This window comes from Microplitis demolitor, chromosome 10, assembly GCF_026212275.2.
Source record: "Microplitis demolitor isolate Queensland-Clemson2020A chromosome 10, iyMicDemo2.1a, whole genome shotgun sequence".
Taxonomy (NCBI): Eukaryota; Metazoa; Arthropoda; class Insecta; order Hymenoptera; family Braconidae; genus Microplitis; species Microplitis demolitor.
The window spans coordinates 16,640,634-16,658,992 of NC_068554.1; the positions used below are offsets into that span (position 1 = coordinate 16,640,634).

General features: G+C 32.2%; 2 protein-coding genes across 7 annotated transcripts in view; both read left to right on the forward strand.

The window, feature by feature from the left end:
• The window catches only part of LOC103577302 (homeobox protein cut), a 126,522-nt gene extending 123,924 nt beyond the window's left edge, over nucleotides 1-2,598 (forward strand). For all 6 annotated transcript variants that reach the window (XM_014444687.2, XM_014444690.2, XM_014444689.2 and 3 more), the window contains exon 9: nucleotides 77-2,598. In XM_014444687.2, the coding sequence (XP_014300173.1) occupies nucleotides 77-1,737 (1,661 nt within the window). In that variant the 3' untranslated portion in view covers nucleotides 1,738-2,598. The remainder of the gene's footprint in view (nucleotides 1-76) is intronic.
• A 7,181-nt stretch (nucleotides 2,599-9,779) lies between these two features.
• Odv-e66-8 (putative envelope protein ODV-E66-8) lies at nucleotides 9,780-10,814 on the forward strand. Its single transcript, NM_001414847.1, has one exon. It carries the CDS (start codon nucleotides 9,797-9,799, stop codon nucleotides 10,757-10,759), a length of 963 nt encoding a protein of 320 aa, NP_001401776.1. The 5' UTR covers nucleotides 9,780-9,796; the 3' UTR covers nucleotides 10,760-10,814.
• Nucleotides 10,815-18,359: the final 7,545 nt, after the last annotated feature.

Here is an 18,359-nt window from a genome sequence, read left to right on the forward strand (position 1 = left end):
TATTTCCATTCTCATCACTTTCAACGCAACTCTCTCACTGTGGCACAGTTGACTAACTTATGATTTGATATTACAGCTTGTGGAACGCCAATGAAGCCGATGCCACCGACTAAGCTGGTGCAGGAACAACTGCAGAATGCTGCCAAGGCCCAGGCAGCGGCAGCGGCTCAAGCTGCGGCCCAAGCAGCAGCTCAGGCAGCTCAGCATGAGCAGCAGATGCAGTTGGGACCACCACCGAATCAACAACATCCTCAACCACCTCCGCCAATGATGCTGACGCCTACGAGTCATCATCCGCATGTCCAGCTGACTATGGAGCTGCAGAAGAAGCAAGTGGCTCAGCAGCAACAGCAAATGGGTCTGCACTCACCACATCAAATGACTTCGCCTCTACGCAGTCTCCATCCACACATATCTCCAAGTGTCTACGAAATGGCAGCGCTTACCCAGGACTTGGACACACAGACCATTACTACTAAAATTAAGGAAGCGTTGCTAGCTAATAATATTGGTCAGAAGATCTTTGGTGAAGCCGTACTAGGTCTTTCCCAAGGCTCGGTCAGTGAGTTGCTCAGTAAACCAAAGCCTTGGCACATGCTGAGTATCAAGGGTCGCGAGCCTTTCATACGCATGCAACTTTGGCTCTCGGATGCTCACAATGTCGACAGACTCCAAGCACTGAAAAACGAGAGACGCGAGGCCAACAAACGAAGACGCAGCAGTGGACCAGGACACGACAACAGCTCTGACACATCCAGTAATGATACTGCTGAGTTCTATCACGCAGCGTCACCTGGACCAGGCCCACCATCAGCTAAAAAGCAACGAGTCTTGTTTTCCGAAGAGCAGAAGGAAGCTCTTAGACTGGCCTTCGCATTAGATCCATACCCCAATGTTGCAACTATCGAATTCCTTGCCGGAGAGCTGGCGCTCTCGTCTAGGACCATCACCAACTGGTTCCACAATCACAGAATGCGTTTGAAGCAGCAGACGCCTCACGGACAACCAGAGCCTCAGTCGCCACGTGAACCTGGACAGCCTTTTGACCCGGTTCAATTCCGCCTACTTCTCAACCAAAGACTCCTCGAGATCCAAAAGGATCGACTGGGACTCGGGAACATGCCCATACCTTACTCCCCGTACTTTAACCCAAATCTGGCCACTCTGATGACCAATGCCCTCAAGGAACAGTGTTCCGGATTAGATCTATCCATGGGTTCGTTGAAACGCGAACCAAATCCAGAGTACGAGGACGATGACGGAGATGACGGAATGAGCAACGTTGGCAGTGAGGACTCGGACGCTTCCGCGGGCAGCATAAAACGCGAACCTGATCTCAACCAACCACCTAGCACTCCCGCAACCGGTCGATCCAGCCGTCGCAAGCCTGCAGCACCCCAGTGGGTAAACCCCGAGTGGCAGGAACCTGCGCGCACTGGAGACGAGGTGATAATAAATGGCGTTTGCGTCATGAAGACCGATGACTATGGAGTAAAAAGAGAGACCGAGGAGACTGTCCGCGTCGAGCCGACCCCCGTTCAGGACCGCTACGACGACGACGCAGCTTCCGAGGCATCCTCAGTCTCAGCTAACGCGCCCGAACGCGATGTCCCGACTCCTAGCCCTAGTCTCAAGTCCGGGCAGAACTCCCCGACTCAGTCTCCGCGACCGTTAGAGGTTAGCGCCGACAGTCCCAAAGAAGTTAAACACGAACCGGAAGAGACGTGGGACTACTAGAGGGTTCATTAGCTAAGTAGTCTTGCCAAAATGACGCTCCAAAAGTGATTTTTAATTTAGTACTAGCAAAGATTTATCGATATAAATATATATAAATATATATGACGTATAAATATGTGTAAGTAGGATTTTTTCATGGCTAAGCCTGTTAGATCCCTAAGTAACTTTAACTTTAACGAAACGAGTCCTGCCTACAGACTTATTGGGCATTATCAAGCTAAAGTGAGAAAACTGCATTATCGACTGATGGTATAACTTTTTTTTTACTAATCCGATAGTTTCTTTGTAGAAGAGCTTAATCAAAAGACTCTTGTAGTGTATTATAATAATGTCTTCCGAGCGGGCAACAGCGCGGTCGATTATTAAATTACTGACCGATTAATCGGGATTAAATTACGCGTTATTTAATCAAAAGTTCGACGGGGGCGTGACCCAGTTCGATACCAGTGCAATGTCTTTTTTTTTTAGGTTAAAAATTAATGGGATTCTACGAGGACCTTGAAGAAAAAATTATTATATTTTTTTTTCAACTGATGGTAACTCGTGGAATCTAATTAATTTTTGGTTAAAGTATAATTCGTTTTTTTTTTTTTCTTTGTATAAATGATTAACGTGATTTTTAAAATGTTATTGATTAATTAGATTATTAAGTCTGTTGATGTTATATATTTCTCAATCCGCCGATTTTAAAATTATTATTATTGATTTTACTGATATAATCATTATTATTATTATTATTATCATTATTATTATTATCATTATTACTATTATAATTATCATTATTATTATTATTATAATTATTATTTTAATCATTTTTGATTTATATTGTTCTTATTACTGTTCTTATTATTATTATTATTATTATTATTATTATTAATTTATAATTCAAAGAAAATGGTCCAACGTCGTCTTGTCTCGAAAAAAATATTAAAAATAATGGAATTATTTAAAAAAAAAAAAAAAAAAAAAAAGAGAGAAGACGGTGAATAATTAAAAAAGAATTAATTAGAAAAATTACTTAAGACCGTTACCAATGTTATTATCAATATTATTATTATTATTATTATTATTATTATTACTATTCTATTTTATTATTATTATATTAATATGATTATTGTCTTTATTATCAATTATTATTATTATTATTGGTATTATATGATTATGCAATTATTAATAAAAAATCAATTTCATGAGTAGAAAAATAAAAAAATAAAAAACAATTTTATTATAATTTTTTTTTATTTTATTCCTTTATTTATATTATTTTATGACTATTATTATTATTATTATTATTATTATTATTATTATTATTATTATTATTATTATTATTATTATTATTATAATTATTATTATTATTACTTTATTTAAAAAAAAAGGATAATCGTATCTGATCAGATGTAATAACACAGCCGTATGCATACGATTAAGATTAACAAGCTTTAAAGTCACGCGTGATATGATGGCATATAACTATGTGTGATCATATATGATCACGCTTAACCTAGTTAAACTTCATATTTCATGAATGTAATTATGTATGACTATTTTCCAATTAGCAGGTGATTATATATGATTATAATCAAATATATATGTTCATATATTTGTATTTATGACCATGTTTAATTATACATGATCATATCTGAGTTGTCAACTTGTATCTGACAATATGTGGTCATATATGATTATTCTAACATTCATACATAGTCACATGCGACTATATCTGATCATGTCTTTCAGGTTTTCCTTTGTCTCTTCATCGGGTTAGTTTTAAATTCAGTCATGATCACATATGACTATTCCTGAACATATATGATCACATATGACCGCATATGATCATGGATCATCATCTATATTTACGCAAGATTGTATATGATCATATCTGCCAACCTTTAATTTATGTTTGATCAGGCTGAAATGTATACCCGATCACATATAACTATGCCTGATCACATATGGTCATATATGATCATGTCTGTCAGACTTTACTTGGTATCTGACTATATCTTAACTCGCTGACATTTATACATGATCACATATGACTATGTTTGATCATATAAGATCATATATGACTTTATATAACGATGTATGATCATATATGACCACGTGTGATCATATATGGCCGTATATAGACATATGTGATCATGTATGATCATGTATGGACATATGTGACCATATATGATCATATTAGCCAGGTTTCAATGTGTGTCTAATCAGGTAGAATTTTATATATGATCTCATATGACTATGCCTGATCATATATGGTCATATGATCAAGTTCAAATTCCCTTTATCATATATTATTTGATATCAGATCATACGTGAAAACATTTGATCGCATCATAGTTTTTTTCCACTCATTATTGTTCTGATTAATAAAATAATTTCACTAATTAATTAATTTTCATCATTAAAATTTATTTAATATTTATTGTTAATGTTGCTGTTATTTATAGTATTGTTAATATCAATTGTTATAATTAATTAATCATATTTGAATTTTCGTGAAACAAAAAATTTCATTATAACTAACCTCCGAAATCGTAATCTCCCTACCGGACACTAATTGTTACTTTTAAATTCACAAAATGGCGGCGATGAACCCGTAATTTAGATTAACTACGATGGCATTACTACTGATTAATTAACAAAGCAAATAATATTTAATATTCATTGTTATTATTAACTTATTAATAGTAAAATTATTTTTTTTATATTTTGACTCTTAAAATGTCAATTTTTTTTAGAATAATTAGCGCTGTTTTACTTATCATCGATAATTAATAAAATTTTTATTAACAATCATTTATTTTATTATATTGATAAATATGAGTATGTTAATAGGCTTAATCAATTGTGATAGAGGTCATGTTATTTTTCCATTACATCTTATAATTGTCCTTTAATTAATAAAAATATAGATAATTGTATTGCTAGAAACAAATTAATTAAAATAATTTTAATTAATGTATATAAATTTTCATTCATTAATTAATCGTGATAAATTTTTATTAATTAATAGAATCCATTAAGGGGCAAAATTAATGGCGCCCAACTAAAGGCACTAGTGCTCTGGTACTAAATAAATGGCACCCATTTTATGGTATCCTTAAGAACATTATTGACCTGGTACCTATTTAAAGGGCCCAATAATAGACATTAATTACCCGGTAATATATTGATAGTGCCATTAATTAACTTAATTAATTGGTGCCTAAGTTAGAGCATTGTTAAGGTGCCACAATTATGGCATCTTTCAATTTACCTGTTTGATGGTACCCAAGAAATGGCACCCAATAGTAGGAACATTGAATTAAAGGTGCCATTAATATCACAAAATTAATAGAAAATATCGAATTGTGCCTAAGACGGAGCACAATTAATTAGGTGACCTATTGATGTCTCCTGTTTAATGGTACCTATTAAATGGCGCCCAATCTAAAGCACTACTTCGTACCAAATTATTGGTCTTAAATTAATAAGACCCGGTCACCAGAAATGATTCAATAGTTCGCAATAGACACCGTTTAATGGCACTAATTACTTAGTTCCATTAATCACTCTTAATAATACGAAGCATTATATATCGCCGTATGAAAGAAACTAATGGCACTGATTTGAGGAACTAGTGAATCAAAGCTGACTAATCAAATTCTATTAAATGGCACCTTTAATAACGACATATTAATTGTTATCATCTAATGACACCCAATGGCGCCTAATCAAAAAAATTATTTGAAAAAATTAATGCGATAAAACTAAAAATGTAACGTCTTGCAAATGGTGCGAGCTTGGTGCCATAAAAATGGCACCAAAAATGGCACTTACTGAAAAAATTGTAAAATATATATTATTTTTTTTTTTTTTATTTTATTGATTTACATAAAAAAATTTTATATCATCAGTAATAATGTGTATGTGTGATATAAATGTATGACATGAAATAAAAATATGAGAATGAAAGTATCTCCCGATGCGTGAATCAAAATAATTATAATTACGATAATAATAATATTTATAATGATAACGATTACTAAAATTTCATTAAATTGTACTTGTAAATAAATATCAATCTTTATAAAAAAAAAAAATTTAATTAAAAAATTAATCATTTTTTTTCGAAACTATTTTTCTTTAGTTTTTAAAAACTGTAAATAAAATTATCGATAAAAAAAGAAGGTTTTAGTACATCGAAAAAAAAAAAAATTCAAAATTGTTTTTTTCGAGGATTTTTTTTTCAGAAGTAAATTATTAATTAATTTGATTGAAAAAAGGGGGAGGAGAAAAAAAATCATATCGTAAATTAATTAAATATTTTACAGTAACGGAAAAACGAGCATAATTAATAAATAATAATTAATAATTAACAATTGTAGATAGTACGGAAAATTATCATTAAAGAAAAAATTATCATTCATTTTATCTACCGATTTAATTAATAAAAATATGTAATAATTAATAATAATTAAAAAATATTAATTACGACCCCTTCCATGATATTATTGAGAAATAAAATAAATAATAAGTATAATAATAATTTCAATTAATTAATTAATAATTAAGAATTAAAGATCAAAAATACAAAGGACTCTGTCAGTAGCGAATAATTAATGATTAATAAAAAAAATTATGGTTATACTACTAGTAATAATAAAAAATATTAATAGCTATAATTATTATGTAATAATGAATAATTAATAATTAAAAATTAATACTGAATATATATAAATATATATAAATTAATTTAATAAATAATGGATTTATTAATTTATTATTTTTATTTCTTCAATATAACTGTATTATATAGTATATTTAATGATGGAAGAAAACAAAATAATTAAAATAACGTAATAAATAAAATTTAAAAAAATCATTTACTTTTTTATTTATAAAATACCTTGTTCACTACCCTATAGGAATTAATATATTTATTACATGAAGAAAAAAATGAAGTAAATTTTACTAAAAAATATGAGAACAATTAGGGGAAGGGGGCAAAATGGACCCCTTGAATTTTTCGGACCCATTTTTCCCCCTTCCCCTATTAGGGAAGAGTGGGCAAAAGGAGCCCCTGGGGCAAAATGAACTAACATTTATACTACATATAAGCTCTCATTTCTTAAGGGGCCCATTTTGCCCCCCCCCTTCCTCTACTAAATTTAGACAGTTATCTTGAAACGCTTATGATTAATATGAACATAAATCCGATATATTTTCGCATTTTTAGTCATAAGCATGACACCTGGGGCAAAGTCAGATTTAAAAATTTCAATTGGATTCAATCAGAAAATAGTCCGATAACAACTTGACACCAAGTTGACAGCGAAAAATGGCATTCCCTTAGTTGGCGACAGGTGAAGGCAATGAATCGTGAAAATTTTCCGCGAAAGTTGACAACAACTTGTAGTCAACAATGACAAAAACTAAAGTTGTCATCAATTTGTTGACTCTGACTTTCTGACTAGATAGTCTTGTTATCAGGGTTTGGTTGTTTGGAATTATCGAGTTAAGGTAATCAGAAGTATAGTGTCTAGAGATAATGGAATCGTAGCTCGATTGATGGTAATTTATTGACTGTGTGTTAAGCAACCGAAGAATGATAATAGAGTGATTGTAAATAATAAACTTGACACGGGATAAGCTACCAACTGTAATTAATATGCATCCCGGTCAAACTTATACCATAATCCCGACAGCGAATTGACAGCAAACTAGCGACAATCTACTGCTGCATCTTCTTGTCAAGTTAACAACAAATATTGGCATTTCTAAATATTGATGACAACCCGATGTGAACTTATTGAGAAAGTTGGTGGCGAAAGTTGGTATTCCCTTAGTTGGCGGTAGGTTAAGGTAGCGGATTGTCGTAAATTTTCTAGAATAGTTGGCAACAACTTGTAGTCAATAGTGACAGACTAAAGTTGTCATCAACTCGTCGACACTGACTTTTTGACCAGAAAGCCTTGTTATCAAGGCATGGTTATCTGGAATTATCGTGTTGAGGTAATTAGAAGTATAGTATCTCGCGATAATGGAGAAATCGTAGCTCAATTGATGGTAATTTATCAACTGTGCGCTAAGTAACCGCAGAATAATAATAGAGTGGTTGTAGATAACAAAGTTTGTGCGGAATAAGCTACTAGCTGTTACTAATGTGCATCCCGGTCGAACTTATACCGAAGACCGTAATCTTGATCGACAGCAAGCTAGCGATAATCTATTGGTACACCTTGCTGTCAAGTTGGCTGCAAAAATCTGCAGTTCTAAAAGGTGATGACAACTGGTCGCCAACTTTCTCAAAAAGTTGATGACAAGAGTTGATTGCAACTAATTGGCATTAACTTTCTGACCAGAAAGTCTTGCTATCAGGGTATGGTTATCCGGGATTATCGTGTTGAGGTGATTAGAAGTTGAGATAATGAAGAAATTGTTGTTAAATTGATGGTAATCCATTGACAGTATGTTAAGTAACTCCTCTGATAGCAAGAATTTCTGGTCAGAAAGTTGGTGTACATTAGTTGCTACCAGCTTGATGACAACTTGTCGTCGACTTTCAGCTTTTGTAATTGTTGACTACAAATTGTTACCACTTTTCCCATAAAGTTGACAATAATCTACTGCCGCAACTTGTCACCAACTTTTGAAGAAAATCGTTGACAACTTTCCATCAACTAATGGAATGCCAACTTCGCGGAACTGGATTCCCAAATGGATTTAGGATGGTATGGATTCCTATCGGAAACTATGTAAGAACTTATACAGGAATTTAAGGTAATTTTTTATGGGAGCAATATATAAATCCATTCGAAAACGCCTCGTGGGAATCTACATCCCGCCCGACAGAAAGATGACATACAAAGCTCTTAAAGATAACATTTTTCTGATCTAACATCAGAAATAGTTATTCCGAAGATAACAGAAAGATATCAGAAAAACCTCTTACGCGCCATCTGAGGATATCTTTAAGAGCTCATCGGTTAGACGTCAGAAAGATAACATTTTTCAGAGATAAATAATGAAAATATTGACCAGGAGGAACTTCATGAGTTACTATCGGTGTTTCCGGTGTACCCAGTAAGGTCCGAGAATCAAGAAGTGGATTAATGATTTCTTCTTGATTCGATGTTTTTAATATTTTTAGGTGTTTATTCGCTGTTTCACGTGATATATTGAAATCAATCATCCACTGAGCTAGTTTCGATGACAAACTTGTTTCATTGATAGCTACCCAAGCATTCTTTTCTAATTGGTTACAGATCGATAATGTACGTGAGTCAGAATTGCCACTATTTTTTTAGTTTAGAACTGTAATTACTTATTTCATTTTCATTAAGTTTTCGCTTTTAATATTATTGTCTATATTAATATTTCTTTCATTATCAACATCATCCGATTCATCACAAGATATATTATTACTCACAAATCATGAATTATTTTCTACTGTTTCACTTTTATCACTAGATGAATTTTCAAAATAATGAAATTGATTTAAAAAACAACGTATTCGTTTATTTTTTTGGCCTTTACATAAATTTTAAAAATTTTTTCTTTTTGACATTTTGCTATTGTATTTATAATAACTAAATGTAAGCAATTACTTTAGAGCAGAATCAATAAATAATGTTTATAATCATTGGTACTTATAGGTTACAATGACATTAGCTGACGAAAGTTGAGGGTATAATAGTCTCATAAGAAAGTTATTTTTTTGATGTTCTAAACAGATCCATAAATAGTTATCATTTTGTTAACTTTCAGATTTCTTTTAAATGACCTCAACATAAAGTTATCAAAACGATAACAATTCTCTGAGCTCTTGAAGGTAACGTTTTTTAGATAACATTATGTCATCTTTTTTACATTGATGCCGGACGGGATGGGAATTTAGACTGGGTTCCGAGATTCATTTTTTTATAGGGATTACTTAAAACGATATACTAGGGTGGTTACTTCGTTGATTCTTAAAAGAAAACTCTAACCTACTGAAAATAAGAAAAATATCCAAGCACTGAATTTTTTATAAAAACATTATTTTTTTTACTATATATATTAGATACAAAAAATGTTTTCTTTCAAAAGAATTTTCCGGATTCTACTTTACGTTCTCTTGATCTCATTGTTTATTTACACGATAGTCGACGCAGTCATGCAATATAAGAAATTCACTTCCCAGCAAAGTTTGATCGATGAAATAAATAACCATCTATCGATACACACAAACATACGGACTTTCACTGTCCGTGGTGGCAACAATAATCAAACTGTCAGCTCTATCAGAAACGGAAACAATCGCAATGCCGCGTTCGATGATTCATTAATCGTCAGCATAAAAAAATCGATGCAGAATACGAGCCGTCATGAAGGAACAATATTAAATGCATCATATAATTTATCAATACCTCGTAAATATATATTCAAATATAAGAAACAAATTGACGAAATATTTGATCTGATGCGAGATAATCGTATGGAATTGGAAAAATTGTGCGTCGACGGAATCCACCGGCTTGAAGGCTACATTACCTACGGCTACGGCTTGAACAGCTTGATCCAAGTCGCGGGCATAATAAAAGGCTTCTATAAACTATTCGATAATATTGTACCCTCGCATCATCCTTACGAACTGAGACAGACGGAAAAGAAACACTGGTTCCGATTCATTGTTTATCTGACCCGATTGCTGGCAATGTACGAGTTCATCGGTAACGACAAGACGATTAAAGACACGATTTGCGTCTGGTTGATAAACAAAATCATTCCCGCGATTGACAAAACCATGGGCTGGAAAATTGAACGTCAGGAAATGGTTTATATAGCGATACCACGGTTGCTTAATAGTTTTTACTCTTCGAAAGATCGTAGGCAGTTCTTGAGTGACGTCAAAAGTGATCAATTTAAGAAGTTGGGTCCTATTATAGAGGATGTGGTTAACGTGGTGAAAGATGATGATGATGACCTGATGATATTTGAAGGATTTTATAAAAATTTATATCATACATTTTATAATTATGCATTGACAGTTTAATATTATCGTGATTTTAAGTTTCCATAAAGAATTGATTGTAATATTTTGATTTTTTTTTTGAATAACTGTCGCGAGCATGATGACGTATGTAGGAAGCTGTGACCAAACAATCAATTTATTCAGGGTAGTTATTTCTGGGAAGTGAGTCTGAAACATCTATAATCAGACAACTAGGTCTTGAACAATCCAACTGCTCCCATGAGCACGTGAGCCCTGAGCACAACCACCACGAATCTTGAATCTTCGATGGTCCAACACGTTGATCGTGGATCGTGGATCTCGGCACGTGGAGGATCCAACTCCAAGAAGAATTCCAGTTGTTCTCAGTCAAATACTGTAGGTATTTAAAACCCACTGTCCCCAATTGGATTCCCAGGATATTATTAACTAACATGCTTCATTAGCGTGTACATATAGCTGTACATATCTAAAAACTAATGACCTATGCTACTCATCGTAGTGCAACCAATCACTTTTGCAGTCAATTTGTATCTAAGTTCTACGGCTGATAATCAACTTGCGTGGTCCAACACACTAGCGCAGCTGGTGCACGGCTTAGTGGCTCATGTCCCATGGTATGATGTTTTGTGGTCATCGAACCAGTTCAGGCACTTCACTGGATCCAGCTCTTTCTTGAATAAACTCCAAGGAATCCTGCTGTAAGTCTGTAACTGACCAGCACCCAATATTTTCTGCACTAAATTAGTAACCATTCATCAGCTCATCGCAGCTCAGTTGATCTGCCGTTCATCACCATAGAACCCAATAACGTCTACAAGTATAACACCTCATGTGATCTGCGTTGCTTATAACTAATTAGACATTTCGACTAATCAAAAAATTTTTTAATTATTTATCTTTATTTATTAGTCAGTAAACAATCACTCTAATCAGAATCTTGAATCATTATGGATACAAATGAATCGTTCATTTATAAATACGAGCTCATACTCTTCGTCATGATCATCCTGATCATAGCAATATCATTTACAATTCTCTATTATTTACTATCGCAGAAATTATCGCTCCACTTTCTTGATATCGGAAATAGTTTAACTAGTATAACTCAACACGGTACGAATCTTAAAAAAATTTTCGCTTCAATGGAAAAAATAAATCAACAAATAGAAAAACATTGCGATGACATTACTGATACTTTAAAAAAATTCGAACATTCTCGTCATCTTTAATTGACAAATTTTTAATTTATTATTTTTCTTATTTATTAGTTACAGAAATTTGATTATTCTTAATCGAAAATGGGGGAAGGTGATTCATTTGTAAATCGACACAAATGGTATTTCATGATTGGATTCTTAATGATAATAACATTATTGATATTGGTGATATTTAATTTAGTGACTGCAAATTTGTCAACTCACTTTGTCGTTATCAGTACAGGATTAAATGGCATCGTTGAACTGGGCGGGAAAATGGAACATTATTTGAATTCTCTCGATAGTAAATTTTCAGAAATAGAAAAACACTTGGGTAAAGTTTCGAGAGCATGCAACGACTTTATGTCTGATCACCGTTCAGATGATAATCATCATTAAAGGAGCTTTGAATACTGATATTTATTATGAATATTATGAATTCTATGAATAATTGACAATTTAATATTACAAAATAATGCAAAGCATCAGAGTGTACTTTACGATCGAAAAATTTTTAATTTTTTTCTTATTAACCCTCGCGGACCTGGAATCACTGTAAAATCACAATGAAATCACAGTGAGATTATAATAAAAACATTGTGAGACCATGATGAAATCACAGTGAAATCACCGTGATTTTGTGCCATTCGGTCACTGTAGTTTTATGGTTATCTCACAGTGATTCGATAGTGGGTTCACAGTGATCTTATTATGTTATCACAGTCGATTCATAGTTACCTCACAGTGGTATTGCAGTGATTTTAGTGCGGTACCACAGCCAATTCACAGTGAATCCACAGTAAATTCACAGTAAATTTACAGTGAATATATAGTGAATTTCCAATGAACTTACAGTAAATTCACTGTGGAAAAAAAATACAAAAAAATTATTAAAACCTACCATCATTTTTTTTTTCAAATAAAAAAAAAACAAAAATTTTCAATGACTATCATTTTTTATTTTTTTTGTCATTCTATAATATCAAACTTAGAAGCTTTTTGCAATTTTTTCCATTAAACTTATTTCTCAAAACACATCTTGAAAATTGTTAAGTGTTCAGAGAACTTTGAAATAAAAAAAAAAGAATACAAACAAAAATTAAAAATGGCCATCATGACACAAATATTCAGTTTATTTAAAAAAAGTACATAAAAAATTTGAAGAATGTTTGAACAACTTTTTTTTTGCTATTCTAAAATCACCATAAAACTATAGGCAAATCATCATAAATTTTCTGTGGAATCATGGTGGAATCACCATTAATTTACTGTGAAATCATGGTGAAATCGTCATTAACTCACTGCGAAATCATGGTAAAAACACTATTGATTTACTGTGAAATCATGATGAAATCACCATAAATTTACTGTAAACTCGCAGTAAAATCACAGTGAAATCACTACTAAATCACAATGACAAAATCACTGTGAATTCACTATGAAATCACCGTAAATACACCGTCAAATTTCAGTGAAAGTGAATTCACTGTGATTTCACTGTGATTTCACAGTGATTCCAAGTCCGCGAGGGAATCGGGATATTTTGAGTAAGTTCGTTTATAATCATAAAAAAAATACTAATATATTAATAAAAAGGAAAAAAAAATTTAATGAAAGAAAATTGTATATATTTTAAATTTATTCGTGCTTCCCGCCATTTTTTATTATTAATGTTTTATTATTTCATAATAAATGAGCATTAAGAGTCGTGCGCTTTTGGATTTTTCAAATTTTTTTTGTAGAGCATTCAATAACCTACAAAAATATGCCTGCCAATTATTCGTATGACGCATCGTTAGCTACTTATAAAAATCAGAAGACGAAAAAAAATTTTTTTCCATGTTATTCTTATGGAAAATAGAAAAGTGCAATGCGGAACCTCTTAATGTTCATATTAAGAGCTCTAATTTTCACAGGCGTCTTTTTTTATCTAAACGAAACTTTTGAACTTGTTTGCGAAAAAAAAAAATTTATTATTTTTTGAATCACCCTAATATATTTATAGACATATATAATTCTTATTGCTAATAATAATAATAATAAAATGACATTTATATTAATATTTGATCACAAGGAGCACTAACTCCATAATCGTAAATAAATAAGCTAAACTAAACTAAACTAAGTTTATAGTTCTGAAGTATACAAATGTCGCATCCTACCTGTCCTCAACCGATTGATGGAAGAACGACAGTCATGAAGAAATTAATAATTAGAATAAGGCAATATCTTTATAAATCTAAATTATAATAATTTGGTGTAAAATTTAACAGAAATTATTAATTTAATTAATAATACATCAAAAATTCATTAATAACCGTAAAATATTTGATTTAGTTTCATAGTAAATTTTAATTAGATTGAAAGCAATCAATATATTGAAGCAATTCTGCATAGGTATACGGATGAGTTATTGCGTGAGAGTATAAATTATTTAATTACTACTAGAACACATCTAATCATAACAAAAGTATTGAATTTTACAAACAGCAAAGTATAGCAATCAATAGTCAAAATATTGAGGCAAATTTCTTTTGTTTAGAAAATAAAGATTCGCTTTTATTCAAAACCGGTTATTTATCGTGTGCACATGATCAGGAAAATTTGCTCACCTTTTTTCTAATGAAATTAAGAAGTTTTTCATTCCATTTAAATAATGTCCTATTTTGCCCTGGTATCTCTGTCAGCAATACAATGGCTTACACTATTGCACTTAAATAAGTAATATTTTCAAGAATTCTAAATTCGGCAATAATCAAAAGTTGTTTTTCTGCCTAAGCGTCGATTATTTCTTGAGTAAGAATGGCTATTCTTCTGACGGTAGACGCGATTTCGCTTCGAATTATCAATTTTCTCACTTCCAACTCTTGTGAACGTTTCTCAAAGAATGTTTCTATTTTTTTAAACATAATTTCGATACCCAAAACGAGGAATGCCCAGGTTGCGGCCAGTACCATCGCAATGTAGACTAACGCTGAATCTTCGAGATTTAATTGCTGATAATCTCTTAATGCTTTTATTTTATCCATTTTGATTTTTCTCTTCATCAAAATTCTATATAAGTTACGCTTTTGAGCGTAATCCGAAAAACCACTTTCAAACAACTTTATCGCGATTCTTTGAGCTTTTTTGATGAGTGCCCATTTTTTGTACGTTGTGAATACATGAAGTTTATGAGAAAATTCTTTCGAAATATGCAAGTCTAAGTGTGTAGCTTCAAGTGAGTCAAAATCAATTATACAAGCCATTGAAGAATTATTTCTAACATTCTTCGTGCAATACTCTTGTTCTCCCGGGAACATCACGTGGACGTATTTATTCAAAGAATCTTCATCCCATAGTTGACTATCGAGTATTATATTATACTCATAGATCGTAGACCAGTAGACGTGGTAATTATTGTCGCGAAGGTCCTTCAGTGTTTCAATATTTCTATAGTTTGGTCGAGTCAATATGGACGTCAGTTGTCCCTGCAACGCTGGATTAAAAATGATAACAAATAAAGTTCCACTTAAAAAAGTAATGCGCATCCACAAACGATTTAAAGGGGTCGTCAAGCCCATATTTAATACAAATGACAAGAGGTCTAACGCAGCTCCACCAAAATTGTACTTGTGGTTAAACAAAATTATGATAAATAGTATTACCAAAACAACAGATGACATTACTATATTTTGATAAGTAAAAAATTCTTCGGTTACTTGGCTGATTGTCGGTATTAAGCTTTGTTTTTGTGTTAGTATGACGTAACCACTATGTTCATAAAAAGAAAATATATTCATAAATGTGCTTCTGATTTCTAACAATATGGGATCCGTTGGAGTTATTATCTCAGAACTTAATATACTTCCATTATAAGCAACAGGAGTTACATTCATAGCTGAGGATAAATTCTTGTAGAAAATAATTGTTTGTTTCAAGGAAAAATCGGATATATTGGATCTGTCATATTCATTCAAATTAATTTTGTCGAAATTCATCTTATCGAAATTCAAAACTGGAAGCTGATGACCATTTAAAATCTCCGTTTTGTCGAAAGTTAAATTGGAACATATACTTTGTTCTGGAAAGTAGGAAAAATTATAATTATTTAATCAAAGTTCAACTCGATATACTCACTAATTGGCGTTTAAGGTAATTTTTTACCACTATAACTATTATAGATATATTTTTTAAATAGATACGGTAGTTAATAGAAAGTTACACAATAAATTTTTACAATAATGGAAACAGTTGGCATTTCATTAGTTGGAAAGTTTCTTGCAACTTGTGTTCAATAGTTATGAAGGCTGAAGTTGTTAGCAACTTTCCGTCAACTCGATCGCAACCAGTTGACACCAACTTTTCGACCAGAAAATCTCACTACCAGAGAATAGTTTTACATTTTCTATCAAATTTCAAAGTTGTGTTTATGGAAACCAAAAATATAAATTGTCTTACCGTTCACAAATGGCATTTTGTAGACTGTCCACTGATCATATGGTCGGTCTGTTGTCTCAACTTTGCTCCAGAGATTTGGCGCCCTATCACCGTAAGGGTTAAATATATAGATATTTGTATTGTTGTTGAATTCATTGGGGCATAGAAAATATGATTTGATAGCTTGACCTTCCCATAGCCATTTAAGTGCCTTCAAGGCATCGCTGCACTGGTTTCCGACTATTAACACTAAATTTAAAGCATTCCAAAAAGATGACCAAAAGATACCGTAAAGTTGACTTTCAAGTGGATCCAATGAATTAACAGAAATAATGTAGCACTGACATGAAAAATATTCATCGTAATTTTTCGGAATGTAGTAATCCTTTCGACTTTGATTTTCAATTCGATCAATTATAAAAACAGAATCGATGGATTGATCGTTCAGTTTGGTTTGGTCAATAATGCCTGTCAAATCAGGAGTAATCATAACATGACTCAATTGATCAGAAAAACATAATTCCAATAATTGTCGCTGCATAAAATAGATAAATTAATCAATTGACCACTTGAATATTAATTATAGAAATTAGTCATAGCCAACTTACCGTATGAGTATGAGAAATCGGAGGATCTTTCGATCCTGAAGACCGAAGAATTTTGATTTTGTCGCACACAATCACGCACACATATAATGAACACAAAATGATATATTTCGTCAAATTCATTATAATTTTGTAATATTATTAAGATATTTTAGCAAATTGTTATCTAAGTGCAATAATTATTTACTAGACTATTGAGTAAAATCAATAAGTGGATGATCATGAACTACGCGAATTTGCTCTTGGGTTTGAGCCTCGTCACTAACGCAGGAATATCAATAAGCAAATAATTCCTACTTGTGTCGTCGCAAAGGATACGTGTCCATCCGCGGTTCGAGTGTTACACGTTTCATCATCTAATTAAGTGCACATGCACTCATTATGCATTATACATATACATTTTAACGTTGGATTTCCACTACTGAACAATGTGAGTTGACGTGAAATCGATTCACAAAGAAATATTCACTGACCTTCTTTTTTTATGAAACTCCAATCTGTGCTCCGAACGAATAATAAATGGTAGATATTTTCAAACTATATTCATAGTCTTAAGTTACCTTCAATTCTATTCAAACAAAGGGATAGAATCTCTAAATAAATTCAGTAATTCGTATAAATAGAAAACAGAATATATATACAAGTTAATCCTTCCGAAGTATACAAGTATCTTGTTTTACCTGTTCCGAACGATTAATGGAATAACTGCAGTCGTGAAGAATTTAATAATTAGAATAAGGCAATATCTTTATAAATCTAAATTATAATAATTTGGTGTAAAGTTTAACAGGAATTATTAATTTAATTAATAATACATCAAAAATTCATTAATAACCGTAAATTCATTAATAACCGTAATGTCCTATTTTGCCCTGGTATCTCTGTCAGCAATACAATGGCTTACACTATTGCACTTAAATAAGTAATATTTTAAATAATTCTAAATTCGGCAATAATCAAGAGTTGTTTTTCTGCCTAAGCGTCGATTACTTCTTGAGTAAGAATGGCTATTCTTCTGACGGTAGACGCGATTTCGCTTCGAATTATCAATTTTCTCACTTCCAACTCTTGTGAACGTTTCTCAAAGTATGTTTGTATTTTTTTCAAAAAAATTTTGATGCCTAAAACAAGGAATGTCCAGGCTGTGGCCAGTATCATCGCAATGTAGACTAACGCTGAATCTTCGAGATTTAATTGCTGATAATCTCTTAATGCTTTTATTTTATCCATTTTGATTTTTCTCTTTATCAAAATTCTATGTAAGTAACGCTTTTGAGCGTAATCCAAAAAACCACTTTCAAACAACTTCATCGCGAGTTTTGAGCTTTTTTGATGAGTGTCCATCCTTTGTGCATTGTGAATACATGAAGTTTATGAGATAACTCCCTCGAAATATGCAAGTCTAACTTCGTAGCTTCA